This window comes from Eleutherodactylus coqui, chromosome 3, assembly GCF_035609145.1.
Source record: "Eleutherodactylus coqui strain aEleCoq1 chromosome 3, aEleCoq1.hap1, whole genome shotgun sequence".
Classification (NCBI taxonomy): Eukaryota; Metazoa; Chordata; class Amphibia; order Anura; family Eleutherodactylidae; genus Eleutherodactylus; species Eleutherodactylus coqui.
Window position 1 is genome coordinate 225,777,722 of NC_089839.1, and position 21,379 is coordinate 225,799,100.

The 21,379-nt window shown below is 41.2% G+C and overlaps 1 protein-coding gene across 2 annotated transcripts in view; it reads right to left on the bottom strand.

Moving 5' to 3' along the window:
* Positions 1-21,379, bottom strand: part of FGD5 (FYVE, RhoGEF and PH domain containing 5) — a 145,909-nt gene that overhangs the window by 119,609 nt on the left and 4,921 nt on the right. For both annotated transcript variants that reach the window (XM_066597012.1, XM_066597011.1), the window contains exon 2: positions 17,616-20,550. In XM_066597012.1, coding sequence (XP_066453109.1) covers positions 17,616-20,550 — 2,935 coding nt within the window. The remainder of the gene's footprint in view (positions 1-17,615; positions 20,551-21,379) is intronic.

Consider the following 21,379-nt stretch of genomic DNA (forward strand, 5'->3'; position numbering starts at 1 on the left):
ATGCATCGGGTTTGTCTCGCGCCGAACGGGGGGGCTATTGAAAAAAAAAAAACCCGTTTCGGCGCGGGACAACCCCTTTAAGTTGATGTGTCAGGGCAGCGGCGGTCCCTCAAATAAAGTTGCATTCCTCAGATAAGGGCGCTGCTCAGTGAGCCGGTGCGAAGCGTGTGCCAGTCACTTCCTGCTTCTCCTGCATCAGCGCGCGCCTACTCTTCCCCCTCCACAGTTCACAGTGCCGGCTGAACGTTGCTGTGTCTGCCTGCCTCCTGACACAGTACAGCAGCTGAATCCCCAAAGTGCCGACTGAACGCTGCCTGCCTCCTGAATCCCCACTGTACTGCAAAATGTAAGTACTATAAAGATGAGTACACTAAAGAAACGTTTGCAAATAAATACTGCAGTCCTATGTCAAAGCACAGATAACACAGAGATACATACTGCTAATGATGTCCCTGCAGTCCTATGTCAAAGCACAGATAACACAGTGATACGTACTGCTATAATGATGTCCCTGCAGTCCTGTGTCAAAGCAGAGATAACACAGTGATACGTACTGCTATAATGATGTCCCTGCAGTCCTGTGTCAAAGCACTGTATGCTAAATGTCCAAAAACCTGTTAAATGTTAATTTATTCTTTACAGTTGTGTTTTATATTCATTCAGTATTGTTGTTGTTTTTTGGTATTAAAGACCAGAGTTATTCTCTATTTAATGGGGTTTGGTGTGTTTTTTGGAACGTCTAAAACCAATTTATTGGATTTACATTAATTCCTATGGAAATAATGTCCTCAACTAACATTGATTTCTACAAAAGTCCATTGCGTCCGGACGGTTTAATGACGTTAGTTGAGGTTCTACTGTATAACTATTAGGGCTCTTCCACACTGGCGATAGATTTTCCTGCATGCCTACAACATCGATCTGAAACTAAAACATAACAATAGAGCTTCTCAGACATGTTTCCCTAGACAACTGGTGTCCTCAGGGGTACATGGAGCTATAGATCCCCACCACCAATCAGCTGTGTGAGAGGCAGAGGGATCAACCAATAATGGCCCCGGACATAATACACAGACACCTGTGTAAATACCAATAGGAGAAACAGTGTATGGCAGCCAATAGAGCTGTCCTGTTAAGTCTCCTCACTCACCGTCTAGGTGCTCTCCCTAAGGAGAAAATATAGCGTTTCTGACCCACGTTATAGGCCTCTGTCTAGCAAAGTCAGAATCCTACTGCACACTAATGGAGAGCAAACACCCTGAAACAGCTGTCTGTGCATGGGCTCTGACTTTGCTTTCAATTCCTGGTCAATGTTGCAAGGCTTGTATAAAGAGTCTAACATTGGCGTTAGGTATTGCTGCCTTCCTATAGGTGGCGCTGTGGAGGTACTGTTTCATCTCCCTTATTTGCAGCCAATAGAGGAATACATAACATTCAGGTATTCCTTGTGCTAATTAGCCGGAGCATGCTCAGTAGATCAAAACGGGCTGACAGATTAAAAATCTCCACAATACCGAAGCATTCCCCATGTTAGTCATCCTCAGCATGCTCAGTGGATCGAAACGGACTGATACGATAAAAGTCTCCACAATGCAGAGGCATTCCCAAAGCTCATCAGCTAGAGCATGCTCAATATATAAAAATGGGCCGATAGAATAGAAATCTCCACAAGGCCTAAATGTAAGTACAGTATAGTTTGCGCTATGATAGCCGAGTAATCAATACTAGCGCAATGTCTCAGAATGTGCACAATCGTTTTCCTGCTTTAATGTGACAAAATAAATGATATCCCTCTCTAATACTTACTGGTTCACAGTCGTAGCGGCATAAAGCCGACAGATGGCTATATGATTATGTGAAAACAGTTTTAGATATATGAAATATGCAAATTATATATATATACCCATACATCTAAATAAAGAGAAAACGTATCTCAACGTATTACTACTCAATGGAATCAAATTTCAAGATAGACGTTTAAATAAATGCCCCAAAAGAAAAACCCTCATTCAATCCCAAATTCATTTTGCTCTTCAGGTGAAAGATACACCTTGCCTCTTCGTTCAACAGGACAGCATCTAGATTACCCTTCCTCATGCCCAAGTGGACCTCACCTGACATATACCACAGAACCTCAAATTACCAATTTTTCCGCCATGTGCTTCATTTATATGCTTAGCTACTGGCCCTTTTGTTCTGGTTCTAATATAGCTCTGATGCTTGGAAATCCTGTGTCTGAACTCCTGAATAGTCTTACCAATATACATTTTAGGGCAGCATCAGATAGCCATGTACACTACAGCTCTACTTCTGCAGTTTATGGAGTTTTTATGGCATATGTCTTGTTATCAATGGGATTTCTAAAAGATGTTGTATTCATCACCACAGAGCAAAAGGAAGAATTCCCACATGGTCGGAAACCTAGATAACAAACTGAAGGGACCCTGAAAAATAACTATGAACAAGCGTGTCCTTTAAATAGCGACTACGGCGGAAGGTGATGCTCCGATAAGTATTGATAACTTCAGAAAAATCCGAGTCAGATAAAAGGATAGGCCAATACCTCCAGGGAATAGAATAAATCTGGTCTGTGTAGCCATCATATGCCCCGATACATCTAATCCTGTCAGTTCTGGTGTTGTCAGTATCCTCCTGCCAGGATATAGGAGGGTATTATTTTCTGCATGTTTAGCCCTGTTTTAAGCTTTACTTAAAGGGGTTCTTTCATTAGAAAACAAAAATTCAATACTTGCCTATTCCTCTCCCATCAGTCTTCTTACAGCATCTTCTCCTCTCTAATCTTCTACTGTCTCCTGCAGTCCTCTGGGTCACCTCACCTCCAGCCGGCCAATTATTCTTTCGGTGATGTTACATCCATTCCCTGCAGTCTCCCTCATGCAGCTCATTGCACCCGGTGACATAGCGTTCATAGCCTAGAAGGGAGTGCTGAGCTCTTGCTGAGACTGCGCATGTGCTGCAGTAGTATATGAACACTCGTGGTGAGACAGTGTGCATGCGCAGTCTTGGCAATAGATCAGCATTCCTTGATAAGCAATGAACGTTGCGTCACTAGTAACATAATCTACACAGACCTGCTGGAAGTAGAATGCCGAGAATGGACACTCCATAACAAGAGGATCCGTCCGGCTTGCAGTGAGGTGACCCATGGGACTGGAGGAGACAGGAGAAGATCGGCGGAGAGAAGATGCAGTAAGAAGACTGACAGGGGAGGAATAGGTAAGTATTTTTTTTTTTATGACAAAATCCCTTTAAACACATAGCTGTACTGTATATCCTCTACATCTAAATTTCTGAGGGAGGACAGATCTGAACAATTTCTCCTCACTCTCACATACTGACCAGACGGTAAGCCTTTTTTCAATGTTGGTGGATGCCACCTTTGCCAGTCTAAGAAACTGTTGGTAGCAGTCTCCTTACGGAAAATGTCAGTCTGGATTCTACTTTCACTATCCAATCTGATATTGAGATCATGAAATTGAATATGAGACTCATGATACTGATATGTAAATTTCATGCCAATAGTATTGTTATTAGTATTGTAATCACTTACTTAAATCAGCGTTAGGACTTTTACCCACTAGCGTTTTTTTAAAGCTGCAATACTGCTGCATTTTTTTCAATGGGACTTTCTAATGTTAAAATCGCATCGCACAAAAATCGCAAGTTTGTGCATTTGCGATTTTTGTGCGATGTGATTTTAACATTAGAAAGTCCCATTGAAAAAACACAGCGATATTGTGGCGTTAAAAAAAAAAGTGCTAGTAAAAGGCCTTACAGAGAAAGTTTCATTCCATCCACAACTCCTTCTAGGGGAGAGATTGTCACAGCTGAGGGTTTGCTATAATTGAAACGAGTGTAGACAATCCTTTGCATTGAACACATCAGCAGCACAAATCTCTCTCCTGTGCTGATAGTCTGTGTCAGCACAGGTAACATGTAGAATTCTGGAGTCTGGGATGTTACACTGTATCAGTGCAGGTAAAGCCCCATTTATGCGCAACGACTATCGTCCAAAATTTGTTCAAACAATGGCAAATGAGCGATAATCATTGCGTGTAAACGCGGCCATCGTTCACCTTTTGTCTGAAGGTTGATTTTAAGGTGAGCTTAAGGCTGCATCTGCACGAGCTACAAAAACTCGCTACAAAACATGTGAAAGAACCCATTGGAAACCCTGGGCTTCACATTGTAGCGATGATTTTGTACTGAAATTTTGTAGCCCGTGCGGATGCAGCCTAAAATCCATCTTTCAGCTGAATAGAGATAACACACACAGCATGCTGTGTTCTCAACAGGTGTTGGGAGATTACATTGTATTATGCCAACAGCCCCTAAGAGAACAATACAGCAATGTGCAGAGTCTAGCCCACATGCTGGGCTCTGCAAACAGCTACAGGAGTTCTTTTTACAATCAAATTAAGGTGATAATTTGCGTATAATTGGACATTATGCAAATAAATTGCTAAAACTGTAAATCTTTCAATTATTTGAAAGATTGTCTTTGCATGTAAACGGGCCTTAACATGTATCAGTCTGGAGTCTGGGATGTTACAATGTGTCAGCGCAGGTAACATGTATCAGTCTGGAGTCCAGGATGTTACAATGTATCAGTGCAGGTAACATGTATCAGTGTGGAGTCTGGGATGTTACAATGTATCAGTGCAGGTAACATGTATCAGTGTGGAGTCCAGGATGTTACAATGTATCAGTGCAGGTAACATGTATCAGTGTGGAGTCCGGGATGTTACAATGTATCAGTGCAGGTAACATGTATCAGTGTGCAGTCTGGGATGTTACAATGTATCAGTGCAGGTAACATGTATCAGTGTGGAGTCCGGGATGTTACAATGTATCAGTGCAGGTAACATGTATCAGTGTGGAGTCCGGGATGTTACAATGTATCGGTGCAGGTAACCTGTATCAGTGTGGAGTCTGGGATGTTACAATGTATCAGTGCAGGTAACATGTATCAGTGTGGAGTCCGGGATGTTACAATGTATCAGTGCAGGTAACATGTATCAGTGTGCAGTCCGGGATGTTACAATGTATCAGTGCAGGTAACATGTATCAGTGTGGAGTCCGGGATGTTACAATGTATCAGTGCAGGTAACATGTATCAGTGTGGAGTCCGGGATGTTACAATGTATCGGTGCAGGTAACCTGTATCAGTGTGGAGTCTGGGATGCTACAATGTATCAGTGCAGGTAACATGTATCAGTGTGGAGTCCGGGATGTTACAATGTATCAGTGCAGGTAACATGTATCAGTGTGGAGTCCGGGATGTTACAATGTATCAGTGCAGGTAACATGTATCAGTGTGGAGTCCAGGATGTTACAATGTATCAGTGCAGGTAACATATATCAGTCTGGAGTCCGGGATGTTACAATGTATCAGTGCAGGTAACACGTATCAGTGTGGAGTCCAGGATGTTACAATGTATCAGTGCAGGTAATATGTTGCAGTCAGATCTGTCTGACAATGGTGCAGAAAACCAATGGCAGGTCATATAACACCATATAATACATTGTCCTGAGGGTCTGTAAGAGTTATCATCCACTGCAAGTAATGCTCCCATTCATTGATAGCAAGCACGCATCCTGCACTGGGGAAAGAGATGCAAGACTTCTGATATACGGCTGCAATGTTTCCGTGCAATTCAAGTCATTTTTTCATGTTTCAGAATAATTGGCTAAACTAAAATTTCCAGTAGTATTTTGCATCCAGGTGCACCTTTGAGATATACATATAAATGGTGCAGCATATCATATCATTAAACAAATCCCCTACCCCATGGAGGAGAGGGGAGGAGAACATTATTTGTTCTTCCTGATTGTCAGAGGAGCTTATTTTGAAAATATGAGAATCCACTTTGTGACAAATGTGGGATTGAAAGTCCCTAGAACGACATGAAAAAGACATCTCCTTGTCCTGTATTAACGTCAATCAGAAAAACATAAAAGCAGAACGGTATTTATATCTATAAAGCCTCTTTCCCACAGGCGACAGCGATATAGCCGCTACAAAATGGCAGCTTTCTTCCCTCAATTTTGTAGTGACAGCGATGCGTTTTCTTTTGAAAAATCTCGGATCGCTGCTGCCCACGGTTTAATTGCGAAAAAGTTAAGCCCTACCCCGAAACTAAGCCCTAGCTGCATTCCAAAAAAAAGGGAATACTTACCTAAGAGGCTCAGTCTGCTGCTCTCCTGAGCTCCGCCGGATGTCCTGCAGTCCTCATTCACCCATAGAAGATCACTTCCTGGTTGCAGGATTGATAAATCCCACCTCCAGGAAGCGACAGCTCTGATACGTTCATCCAGCACTGGTCAGCCAATCAATGCAGTGCTCGATGAACCAATGCAATGGCTGTGATTGGTTCATCCAGAGTTGCATTAATTGGCTAACTAGCGGCCGAAAAACTAAACAACAGCCAGCGCTTTGTGGAGGCGGAATTTATGGATTGGCTGAACTGCGGCATTGATTGGCCAATTCATAAATCCCGTGATTTCGTGCGGTGCAATGCGACAAAGTCGAAAGCTTTATTGGGAAACATGGGCTACAAAAAAACAAAAAAAAACAAATCGCGGCAATACAGAGTATGCCATGATTTTTTTTCCTTGCAAGATAGCATCAGAGAAAACAGCGCTAAAGTAATGGCACCCATTGGGAAGCATGGGTTTCACATATATGTGTTTTCTCGTGCTATCGCATTGCAGTGAAAATCGAACAGTTTTGTCGCCCATGTGAAAGTGGCCTAAAAGAAAAGAAAACCTACAGTGTCCTTATCCAGTTCAGATAAGGGAAAGCAAGTGCAAGCACGGAGGATGGGAAAATCTATGATCAGAGTGGGAACTTGCCGTTATACTTTACTATGGCCACTCACTAACCCTAGCTCTGCAAACCTCACTGACCCCATTATACATAAGACAACTTTGTATTATGTGGAGATAAGTAGCAAAATATGTGACTGTCATCACTGATTTTTATCCACCCATCACAGCGGCATGCTTACTCAGCTGAGCAAACGTACATAATAGTTGTTGGCCAATGACTGTTGTCTTATGTATATATCCCATTTAAAGTGTATCTGAGTTTTCAACAAATTTTTTCAACTACCTTAGGTCCTCCTTACCCTCATTTTCTGCTGTTTGCACCCTATTTCACATCTGTAAGTTTTGCTTTTCAGGTGGTCTTCCCCATTTTTCTGCTGTTCTGCTGTTTGCATGTCACTATCAGGAAGGGGTGTTTAGCAAGCCTAGCATTCTGCCAGTAGTTCACTGTCCTGCACTTCCTTGCCCTCACATCCCATGCTGAATCACAATGTCTCTGGTCCAATCAGCAGAGGGGCACTATCTGCTGCTATGTACAAGAATATAACTACTATAATACTGCCTCCTATGTACAAGAAGATAACTACTATAATACTGCCTCCTATGTACAAGAATATAACTACTATAATACTGTCCCCTATGTACAAGAATATAACTACTATAATACTGCCCGCTATATACAAGAATATAACTACTATAATACTGCCCCCCATGTACAACAATATAACTACTATAATACTGTCCCTATGTACAACAATATAACTACTTTAAAGCTGTCCCCTATGTACAAGAACATAACTATTATAATACTGCCCCCTATGTACAGGAATATAGCTAATATAATACTGTCCCCTATGTACAAGAATATAACTACTATAATACTGTCCCCTATGTACAAGAATATAACTACTATAATACTGTCCCCTATGTACAAGAATATAACTACTATAATACTGCCCCCTATGTACATGAATATAGCTCATATAATACTGTCCCTATGTACAAGAATATAACTACTATAATACTGCCTCCTATGTACAAGAATCTAACTACTATAATACTGCCTCCTATGTACAAGAATATAACTGCTATAATACTGCCTCCTATGTACAAGAATATAAGTACTATAATATTGCCTCCTATGTACAAGAATAGAACTACTATAATACTGTCTCCTATGTACAATAGAACTACTATAATACGGCCCCCTATGTACAAGAATATAACTACTATAATACGGTCTCCTATGTACAAGAATATAACTACTATAATACTGCCCCCATGTACAAGAACATAACTACTATAATACTGCCTCCTATGTACAAGAATATAACTACTATAATACTGCTCCCTATGTACAACAATATGACTACTATAATACTCCCCCTTATGTACAAGAATATAACTACTATAATACGGTCTCTATGTACAAGAATATAACTACTATAATATTGCCCACTATGTACAACAATATAACTACTATAATACTGCCTCCTATGTACAAAAATATAACTACTATAATACGGTCTCTAAGTACAAGAATGTAACTACTATAATATTGCCCACTATGTACAAGAATATAACTACTATAATACTGCCTCCTATGTACAAGTAATGCTCCCATTCATTGATAGCAAGCACGCATCCTGCACTGGGGAAAGAGATGCAAGACTTCTGATATACGGCTGCAATGTTTCCGTGCAATTCAAGTCATTTTTTCATGTTTCAGAATAATTGGCTAAACTAAAATTTCCAGTAGTATTTTGCATCCAGGTGCACCTTTGAGATATACATATAAATGGTGCAGCATATCATATCATTAAACAAATCCCCTACCCCATGGAGGAGAGGGGAGGAGAACATTATTTGTTCTTCCTGATTGTCAGAGGAGCTTATTTTGAAAATATGAGAATCCACTTTGTGACAAATGTGGGATTGAAAGTCCCTAGAACGACATGAAAAAGACATCTCCTTGTCCTGTATTAACGTCAATCAGAAAAACATAAAAGCAGAACGGTATTTATATCTATAAAGCCTCTTTCCCACAGGCGACAGCGATATAGCCGCTACAAAATGGCAGCTTTCTTCCCTCAATTTTGTAGTGACAGCGATGCGTTTTCTTTTGAAAAATCTCGGATCGCTGCTGCCCACGGTTTAATTGCGAAAAAGTTAAGCCCTACCCCGAAACTAAGCCCTAGCTGCATTCCAAAAAAAAGGGAATACTTACCTAAGAGGCTCAGTCTGCTGCTCTCCTGAGCTCCGCCGGATGTCCTGCAGTCCTCATTCACCCATAGAAGATCACTTCCTGGTTGCAGGATTGATAAATCCCACCTCCAGGAAGCGACAGCTCTGATACGTTCATCCAGCACTGGTCAGCCAATCAATGCAGTGCTCGATGAACCAATGCAATGGCTGTGATTGGTTCATCCAGAGTTGCATTAATTGGCTAACTAGCGGCCGAAAAACTAAACAACAGCCAGCGCTTTGTGGAGGCGGAATTTATGGATTGGCTGAACTGCGGCATTGATTGGCCAATTCATAAATCCCGTGATTTCGTGCGGTGCAATGCGACAAAGTCGAAAGCTTTATTGGGAAACATGGGCTACAAAAAAACAAAAAAAAACAAATCGCGGCAATACAGAGTATGCCATGATTTTTTTTCCTTGCAAGATAGCATCAGAGAAAACAGCGCTAAAGTAATGGCACCCATTGGGAAGCATGGGTTTCACATATATGTGTTTTCTCGTGCTATCGCATTGCAGTGAAAATCGAACAGTTTTGTCGCCCATGTGAAAGTGGCCTAAAAGAAAAGAAAACCTACAGTGTCCTTATCCAGTTCAGATAAGGGAAAGCAAGTGCAAGCACGGAGGATGGGAAAATCTATGATCAGAGTGGGAACTTGCCGTTATACTTTACTATGGCCACTCACTAACCCTAGCTCTGCAAACCTCACTGACCCCATTATACATAAGACAACTTTGTATTATGTGGAGATAAGTAGCAAAATATGTGACTGTCATCACTGATTTTTATCCACCCATCACAGCGGCATGCTTACTCAGCTGAGCAAACGTACATAATAGTTGTTGGCCAATGACTGTTGTCTTATGTATATATCCCATTTAAAGTGTATCTGAGTTTTCAACAAATTTTTTCAACTACCTTAGGTCCTCCTTACCCTCATTTTCTGCTGTTTGCACCCTATTTCACATCTGTAAGTTTTGCTTTTCAGGTGGTCTTCCCCATTTTTCTGCTGTTCTGCTGTTTGCATGTCACTATCAGGAAGGGGTGTTTAGCAAGCCTAGCATTCTGCCAGTAGTTCACTGTCCTGCACTTCCTTGCCCTCACATCCCATGCTGAATCACAATGTCTCTGGTCCAATCAGCAGAGGGGCACTATCTGCTGCCCACCCCTCTCGTCTCTTAGGACAATTCAGGCATTCTGGCCAAATGGTAATTAAACCCAATATAATGTATGTACACACTTCTAGGAGGGACAGAGATTGTGAAGATCGTTATTACAGTGTCTGCAGATCTAAAAGTAAAATTTGCCAACAGCACTCAGCAGAAAACCAACACAAGGCAGAGTAAGTCTTTGATGCACGCCTCACAAAAAACTAGATATGGAAAACAGTCCAAATTATGCAAGGATAGGTGTTGAAACATCAATGTATATGGATCATGAGGAATAAAGCTATATTTGTTTGGATGAATTTGCACCACTAATGCTGCCTATCCTTGCCTTATTTGGAGTGTCTGCAGATCTGTTAAGGCCCATTTACACTGAAAGAGTGTCGGGCAAACGATGCCCGACACCCGTCCCTGCACTTCTGCGCTCCCATGCTCCTGCACAGGAGCTAGCACAGCTGGCTGGGTCACGAAGCAGGCAGCATGGGGGCGGGGCATTGCAAGAGATTTCTCTCCTCTCGCTTCCCCGCCCCTCTCCATTGAGATACACTCCATATACTGCATAAAAAATGAGCGATGAAGTTCAACGCTCATCGGTAAGTTTAAACAGCAGCTGTTCAATAGTGAACAGCTGCTGTGTATCTCAATGGAGAGGAGCGGGGGAGCGAGAGGAGAGAAATCTCCTGTACTGCCCACCCCCCTGCTGGACGCTCTGTGTGTAAGCCAGCTGTGCTAGCTTCTGGGCAGGAGCACGGGAGTGCAGAGACACAGGGACGAGTGTCGGGCAGTGTAAATGGGCCTTTAGTCTACAGTCTTGGTGAAGTCATAGTGCCTGTGAAAACGTCCCCTGCCCCATTGCTAAGGAAACATCCCTGTGTTCTAATTACTACAGAAACTCTGTACCTAACAACAGACAGTGGATTGCAGAGAAGTTGGAAGGAAAACCTCTAGTGGCAGTCACTTCAAATGTGATTTACAGTGGTAAAGCAACAAAATTTTTAATGCAATTATATTACAGAAATGATTATACTAACACAGGCTAGTAGATGAGCAGAAGTTGACAAAAAGTTAGTGCCCCTTTAAGTCCACCAGCTATACAATGACCCCCCAAGAATTCCACTTGGTACATATACTGTATACAAGATTACAATCTGCCTGCACATTTAACCCCATAGTCTGAAGTAGGACGCTTTCTAATGCAACCTTTTCACATTTCCTGCTTCTTGAGTGAAGGGCATCACAACATCACAAGAGATTCGACTAACCACGACACCACTAGATACAATATTTGCTAGCAACTTTTTCCCCATAAGAAAAGATTAAAGTTACAGTGTAAGGTGTGCATGTGATGAAAAATTGTATTATGACTTGTGCTTGACACCATGTTGTATTATTCTAAAACAAGTCAGTGTGGCATGGAAAGGTAGTCTACTGTATGGGAAATAAGAGCACTAAACTGGTCAGACAAGAAATCTTGTCATTGCAACCTGAACCCCCAAACGCTGCAGGATACCCTAAAATGGGGCTTCAATAAGATGAATAAACATGGGTTGAACCCAGGAGCATCACTTTAGGGAGAGTAGAGGTTGTGGTTGCACCTGGTCCTAGAAACTAGACGCCCAAAAGACACCAGTGCTATGAATGGCGTTTGATAATTGGGGGCTCTGCTACATCTTTTGCACTGGGGCGATGCTGTCTGGCTGCTCACCATAAACATCAGATAAGTGGTCTACAAGGGGCTTCAGACTGGTGCTGTGCCGCACCCCCCTGCTTCGCTGCTTACTGTGCATTTTCCTGCTTCCTTCCAGCATATTCCCTCAGTACTGGAGAGATATGCTGCACTAAACACGATCCTGCTGCAATGCCATTAAAGAGCTATTAAGTAAGATATACAAATAAAAAAGAACAGTTGCAGTTTGGTTTCGATGGCAGCCCTGCAGCTGTTATTAGTCGCAATGGCTTCTCTCAGATACTGTTATTGACAAGCGCCTGTCCAGAACATGTACTTTTAACTAAAAGTGCTGAATTTTGGAAATAAGATGGGGGGGGGGGGGGGGGGGATATAAAAGACAACAACATTGTAAGGAATTTCAACCTTTAAATGAGTAACATGTATTTTACATATGTAGGTAAAATTACTATGTTTTAGGGTGCATTCACATGAATGACAGCAAGTCACACGTGACATTCTCGGACAAGACTCGCATAGCACATCACATGGACATACTGTGCAATGTGCGGGAGACTGCACATCTGTATATCCTATTCTCATGCAAGACTCGCACAAAAATAGGATATGCTGCAATTTTTCTCTTAGCATCACTGCAAAAGAAACGTTGCCGATGTAAATGCACCTATTGAAAATAATGCATTCTATTTTTGTGCATGATTTCTGTGTCTTACAAAACTCACACATTTTTTTTCATTTGTGTGGATACACACTTATGAAAAGAGGCAAATGCTACAAAATACTGATAACATACTACCCCTATGTAGAATAATATGACTAGAATAAAACTGCCTCCTATGCACAAGAATTAAACTACTAAAATATTGTCCACTATAAAAAAGAATTTAACTACTATAATACTGCCCCTATGTACAAGAATATAACTACTATAATACTGCTACTATGTACAAGAAAATAACTACTATAATACTGCCCGCTATGTACAAGACTATAACTACTATAATACTGCTACTATGTACAAGAATATAACTACTATAATACTGCCTGCTATATACAAGAATATAACTACTATAATACTGCCCCCTATGTATAAGAATATAACTACTATAATACTGCTACTATGTACAAGAATATAACTACTATAATACTGCCCGCTATATACAAGAACATAAATACTATAATACTGCCCCCCATGTACAACAATATAACTACTATAATACTGTCCCTATGTACAACAATATAACTACTATAAAGCTGTCCCCTATGTACAAGAACATAACTATTATAATACTGCCGCCTATGTACAGGAATATAGCTAATATAATACTGTCCCCTATGTACAAGAATATAACTACTATAATACTGCCCCCTATGTACATGAATATAGTTCATATAATACGGTCCCTATGTACAAGAATATAACTACTATAATACTGCCTCCTATGTACAAGAAGATAACTACTATAATACTGCCTCCTATGTACAAGAATATAACTACTATAATACTGTCCCCTATGTACAAGAATATAACTACTATAATACTGCCCGCTATATACAAGAATATAACTACTATAATACTGCCCCCCATGTACAACAATATAACTACTATAATACTGTCCCTATGTACAACAATATAACTACTTTAAAGCTGTCCCCTATGTACAAGAACATAACTATTATAATACTGCCCCCTATGTACAGGAATATAGCTAATATAATACTGTCCCCTATGTACAAGAATATAACTACTATAATACTGTCCCCTATGTACAAGAATATAACTACTATAATACTGTCCCCTATGTACAAGAATATAACTACTATAATACTGCCCCCTATGTACATGAATATAGCTCATATAATACTGTCCCTATGTACAAGAATATAACTACTATAATACTGCCTCCTATGTACAAGAATCTAACTACTATAATACTGCCTCCTATGTACAAGAATATAACTGCTATAATACTGCCTCCTATGTACAAGAATATAAGTACTATAATATTGCCTCCTATGTACAAGAATAGAACTACTATAATACTGTCTCCTATGTACAATAGAACTACTATAATACGGCCCCCTATGTACAAGAATATAACTACTATAATACGGTCTCCTATGTACAAGAATATAACTACTATAATACTGCCCCCATGTACAAGAACATAACTACTATAATACTGCCTCCTATGTACAAGAATATAACTACTATAATACTGCTCCCTATGTACAACAATATGACTACTATAATACTCCCCCTTATGTACAAGAATATAACTACTATAATACGGTCTCTATGTACAAGAATATAACTACTATAATATTGCCCACTATGTACAACAATATAACTACTATAATACTGCCTCCTATGTACAAAAATATAACTACTATAATACGGTCTCTAAGTACAAGAATGTAACTACTATAATATTGCCCACTATGTACAAGAATATAACTACTATAATACTGCCTCCTATGTACAAGAATATAACCACTATAATACTGTTCCCTATGTACAAGAATATAACTACTATAATACTGTCCCCCATGTACAAGAATATAACTAGTATAATACTGCCCCCTATGTACAAGAATATAACTACTATAATACTGCCCTCTATGTACAAGAATATAACTAGTATAATACTGCCTACTATGTACAAGAATATAACTACTATAATACTGCCTCCTATGTACAAGAATATAACTACTATAATACTGCCCCCTATGTACAAGAATATAACTACTATAATAGTGCCCCTATGTACAAGAATATAACTACTATAATGCTGCCTCCTATGTACAAGAATATAACTACTATAATACTGTCCCCTATGTACAAGAATATAACTACTATAATACTGCCTCCTATGTACAAGAATATAACTACTATAATACTGTACCCTATGTACAAGAATATAACTACTATAATCCTGCCCCTATGTACAAGAATATAACTACTATAATACTGCCTCCTATGTACAAGAATATAACTACTATAATAGTGCTCCTATGTACAAGAATATAACTACCATAATGCTGCCTCCTATGTACAAGAATATAACTACTATAATACTGCCCCCTATGTAGAAGAATATAACTACTATAATACTGCCCCCTATGTAGAAGAATATAACTACTATAATGCTGCCTCCTATGTATAAGAATATAAGTACTATAATACTGCCCCTATGTACAAGAATATAACTACCATAATACTGCCCCCTAGGAACAAGAATATAACTACTATAATACTGTCCTCCTATGTACAAGAATATAACTACTATAATACTACTCCCTATGTACAAGAATATAACTACTATAATACGGCTCCTATCTACAATAATATCTCTAATATAATACTGCAGGCTGTGGCTCAGGTCTAGCTCTTCATCTCCTGTTCTGTATAGTAATATTGCGGCTCCTTTCTCGCTCTTAGCTGATACGAGGGGGAATCAATCACAATGTCTGTATCTAATTAACCTGCCTGTAGCTAGCTCTGGGTATTCTAAGAACATTGGCGTCTTATGAGCTCCCAGGGGGTCGGTTTAGTTGCCGCCGCTGCATTATCATCTAGTGAGCAATGCAATTAATATCTTAATATTCGTGTCAGAGTTTAGCTCCTCCCTTTTGATGACATGGCTGATCATTATCCAATCAGTATTAGCGCAGCAGAACATATAATCGTGCAGCCTGAGTTTTATGACGACGTTCCAGGATAACATCACACGGGACATAATACGTAGCGCTCTACTCTATGTGATATTATCTGTTCGCTGTAAGAAAAAAATGCAGCCTACAAACCACAAGGGGAAAGTCGCCTGGAGCGCAGTCAGCAGTTCAGCCTCCAGTCCTGCAGCACGACCTGTCAGCCTCAGCAATTATTGTGTTGCAAAAACCAATCACTAGCAGAGTAACCCTGCGACAAAGGCGACTTATGCTTTCTCTGCCTGATAATTGCATCAAGACATCGTATCCGGATGGTGGAAAATCACACATCTATTAGAGCCATTGGCGACATGTCACAAGTGTAAATTGTAGTTTAAATCATGCGATACACATCCCTAGGGAGACACGTGCAAAAAAGGGGCACTATGCCTTTAACAAAGCTGTCACACAGGTACTACAGCATTTAGGGGTGCAACTCCATTCCCCAATATTGAAATTGTAACACCAAGAAGGACAAGCGGTAAGGTTACGTAAGTCAAAGTAGTAGAAGGTGTTGCTCAGATATGCAAATGATCCACTGCCTACGGTCTACGCCTGCTGGAGACATCATGCATTCCACCGTCATTGCACTTGCATCACACTGAGTGATCAAGTGCATGTGCTGCGACTCCTTTTCGGGCTGAACCGTTGTGCAAGCGCAGTCATTAGTGCGGTGCAATTGCATTAATGATGGAATATGTTACGTCTCCAGCGGGCGAAGCTCAAGACATCACTAATCAGGGACGGGCACAGTTGTTGCAACAATGGGCAGAGGAGAGCCTGGACCACAGGCAGACGTGGGCCGCCCATCAGATGGTCCACTGCTAACTTGTATATGGCGTGCAACAAATGTAAGGACTAATATCTTGAGCATAGAGGCACAATGGAAACAGATAAAGGCAACGTAACATCGCACTATTATAAGTATATTCTGTTAGTAGCCCAAAAAGTAGGTGACAGACTTCCTTTATGAACAAACTAAGTATGGTCTCGTTCACATCAGAGTCAGAGTTCCATTCAGAACATCCAGAGCTGCACTCCATTTAAAACCAGGACAAAATAGTGTAGCATTCTGAGCTGATTTGTCCTATAAAAAGCAGGAAGCCTGGACAAAAACCAAATGGACCCCGTTATAGTTAATGGGGTCCGTTTGTGCACTGTTTGGTTCCATCATGGATACGTTCAGCCAGGATTTGCAAATGGGGCACAAAAAAGGAACTCTAGAGTGCTGATGTGAACGAGCCCTTACAGAGGATTGTTTAGTCTGGATAGAAATGTAACAAACCATCAGTTATGAGAATAACTTGGATGTGCAGAAACCTTACATTGAGCCTCTTCCATAAAGTCCTAAAAAAGGGGGCTGGCGGGTAAAAAAAGAAATTACTTCCTGGTTCTGTGCAGTTACATAATTTATCACAAAATCGTTCTTAGAATTATAGGGGTATTCCAGGCTTTTATAGCTGACAACCTACCCTCTGGATAGGTCATGAGTAGTTGATGGATGGGGGTCCACTGCCCGGGATCCCAATGTATCAGCTGATCATCCGGCCCACTGTCAAGTGCAGCAAGGTAGACATTGTCATCAGTGTCATCAGTGGCACAAAGTGGTAGCGCTGCTGCTCTTCACATACACTTCCTGCTTTTCTTATGGTCAGGATGTGATGTCCTGTCCTGACCATAAGAGAAGCAGGAAGTGTAAGAGATGATGATGCCTGACCCGCTGCACTTCATAGCTGACCAGATGATGGACAGAGGTCCAGAGTGGTGGGCCCCCATCCATCAATTACTGATAGCCTATCCAAAGGACAGGTCATTAGTTCATAAAGCCTTGAATTGTCCTTTAAACTGTGAGCAGAGGCTGCAGTTGCATTGGGCCCGGGACCCTGTGGCCCAAAAGGGTACAATCATCAGTGTAGTTAGACCTAATGCAGTCACATTTCACAGGCATTGTACTGTACCTTTCAGCCTCTTGCTCTGCTGTCTGCTGTTGCTTGACTTCAAAAGTATTGAAACTGCTCATATCCACATATCCATCATTCTCATTTGCAGAAGATAAGGCTCTGCTTGGATCTTCAAAGAATTCTGTGAAGGTGCTGGCCCTAGTGGGCCTTCTAGGGGGAATCTGTATATTCTCATAATCAGAAGACATGGCTGGGATATTCTCATAATCAGAGGTGTCCGCATTGGGAAAAGAAATAGACCTGGGTTTAGTTAAAGGTAAAGGCATAAATGGTGGCCGGGAACGATCCTCAAAGGACTCTACCCTTGCTACACTCCTGTTAAAGGCCTTAGACGTTCCTTTCCTCTTCATGTCTTTATAGAAGAGCATGGCGGTGGGAGAATCTGGGTGGTGTGGCATTCCAGAACGACTCTGCAGCTGGGGAGAGTTTCCAACACTTCTTCTCTCTAGGTCAATTAACCTGCATGGACCATGGTAACTGGATTCTGAAGATGACCTAGAGGAAGACACATTGACGTCAACATGGATCTTGTTTTCTGTCTTCTTCTTGAACTTCAAGGTGAGGAACCGTTTGAAGGATGATTTTTTCTTCTTGAGGCTTTTCTCCAAAGAGTCATTCTCAATCAAGAGTGAAGGTGAACTTTTGGTAATTGGCTTCTTTGTAATACTGGCAAGCTGGAAGGGTGGAGGAATGTCCACCAAGGAGGTTGGTGTGGATATCCCACTGTGCGTATGGTAGTTTCTCTGCGAAAAGCTGCCGGAAGAGCTAATGATGTATGGAGAGAAGTTGACATCAGATTCTATATACATTGAGGCGGCATTTTCCCTGCCTTCCACTGAGTAGGATCTTGGGTATATTATAAAACGACTTGGCTTCCTTGGTAAAGCCCTTATGAAATCTATAGGCTTAGACTCCAGTTTTTCAGACTTAGCATTTATCAACAGGTCAGTATTGCATGGCTGAGCTTCCATTTCTGCAACTGTCTCCTCAGGCACAGTCTCTGGGACATTCCCTGGGATTTTTCCCGAGTAGGATCTTGTCCTGGTGACAATATTTTTTCTGTCTATGTTGAGTAGCTGGTTGCTCTCATCATGGTTGAATTCTTCCATTGTTGTCTCTTCCTCTTTCTTGTTGGGAGGACTGTCCCCTGTACTAAGCAGCTTCCTGCTCCTGGATTGTGCACTGTCCTCCAGGACATAGGGGTTGCTGTCATCCTCTTCAGCCTCCAGAATGATTTCAGTGTCTGTTGTAAACTCCTTGACCTTTGTTTCCTGGTCTTCATGTGACACCTCTGTTGTGCCAACTTCATCCTTTGGAGATAATAGATCACCCTGAGTGTCCACAGCTGGGTCAGCATCATCTAAGTTACTTACTGCATCATCTGCAGCTGCATCACGTTCCTCAGAAAATTCTTCTTTTATTTGCTCAGTCTCAATCAAAAAGGTATCTCCTTGTCCATTTTTAGCAGCTGGTATTTCTTCTGGTGGCTCATTCACACCTTCACTACCTTCGCATTCAAATGGAATAATCTGGCAGCTGTCATCCATATTGTCATCTGCAGATATTTCCTTGGTTTCTTCAGTGCCTTGACATATCTCAAGATCGACACGTGATGCTTCTTCAATACCAACAATGGTATGATTGACCATTTTGTTTTCATTAGTTGCTTGCTGAACATCTTTTTCATTAACAGGATCTGATACAATGATGAGTGAGTCTTTGTGAGAGCCATGAAATTCTTGATCATTGACCTCTTCAACATTAGTGTCATCTATAGACTCTGCTTCATTGAATAAAACATCTGCTGTAAGATCCTGCTGAGTTTCTTCACTTTCCTCACATGGGGCTGTCTCATTCACACATTGGATTGTCTCATCCTCACATTGGACTGTCTCATCTACACATTGGACTGTCTCATCTACACATTGGACTGTCTCATCTATAAATTGGGTTGCATCATCCTCACATTGGGCTGCCTCATACTCACAATTGACCAACTCACCCTCACAGTTGTCTGTCTCTAAGACTATAGGAATTTCAATTGACCCAGTGTCTAAAAGTTCATGATTAGATCCATCACCATCATAATTATTGCAAAAAGACTCATCCAAAGAGACTTCATAGTCGTTTCCATCATTGATGTTGCCATCGCTGACAGATAGGTTAGCTGCACTTGTGTCTTGTGTCAAAATAAGCTCATCATACCCCATAGTATTTAAGTCTGTATCTGCATGCTCTTCTCCAGGTTCTGCATTACATTCATTGCTGTCCAAAGGTAAAAAGTCATCTATATCTCCAAGGTCATTCTTAAATTGCATTGAGCCAGAATGAGGCACCAAGCTATCCGCCTCTGCAGTGGATGAGGACCTCAAGCTGAGAGCATCCGTGTTGTCACTGTCATCCACCTCTGTAGAGTCTCCAGATTCTATTTCTTTCAAGGGTACACTATTTGGGAGTCCACTATCTTCTTCCCCGGCTTGGGAAGGGCTACAACTTGTGATGTCCACTTCCCCAGATGTTGCATTCCAGGGTTCTACAAGCCCCTCAGAACATGAGCTTTTCTCACAATCAAAGTCTGTACATTCCTCATCTGTCAACTGAGACTCTGGGACCGAAATATAATCCTCATAGGTCATGTCCAATGTCTCAGATTCATCACATACTGGTCTATAATGGTCAGCATCGTAGATCTCCACAGGACACACTACATCCCCGTTGGAACACTTGTTTAAGGAGTTGTTCTCGTTCTCTATGTACCTCCTTTCTGTAGCTGGAGATAACACGGGTTTGGGGGCGATTGGAGGCTTAGGACCCCTGGACATAGATTTTGCTTGATGGACCAGACCAGTTTTGGAGAGCAGTGGAGAGGAATACTTGGGACTGAATGGATCAAGACCCTGTGGCTTTGGTGCAAGAGCAGGTTTGGTGACTTCTAAAAGATAAAAAGAATAGACACTTTTTGTCATTTCAGAACTACGATAAATCTTAAGACATATTTTGCTAAGAAAGATAAATTAGGATTTATCACTGAGAACAGTCATAACGATAGGGGGCTTCTAAATAGGACATAACAAAATACATAAAGAAGAAGGGACCCATAGTAAGGATGAAAATGTGCCCCCTAATTAATGGTGCTGAGTATTACCAGCCAAAACTGAAGGGTCTGACCTTAGATTTTCCCCCACTATCCCCTTTCCATAACCCTTCGACCAATTCCTCCCTTGTTTGCTAACAATATGGCTCCTTTGGGAAAGGAAATCCTGTACAGGTTGAACAATACTGTTCCTCTGGGGTGGAGAATCCGACACAGGTTGTCACCACCCAGTAGTAAAGGGGATGGGACAACCAGAACCGAGTCCCCTCTCCACAAGGGCCTCATAGCAGCCACATGTTCTGTTCCTGTCATATGTACAGTATGCCCATAAATCTTTCCTCCAACCTGCCAAAAATATATTGGCTCAGCTGGTTTCCTATGAGGTTATTGCCTGTGGACCAATGTAGACAAGTCTCAGGAGCCAAATAATCCATGCACCTTGAAAACTTGCCAATGGTGCCTACGTTTTGGGATTTTCTTTTATCTTTGCCACTATTTGTGCTTCTTTAAAGGGGTTTTATCATTAAAAACATTTATTCCCTATCCATAGCAATGGAATAGTGTACCCAAATACCCTGTATGAATAGAGCAGCAGTGCTCATGCTCAACCACTGCTCCATTAATTTCTATGGGACAGGCAGAGGTTGATGTGCTCAGCCATCCCACT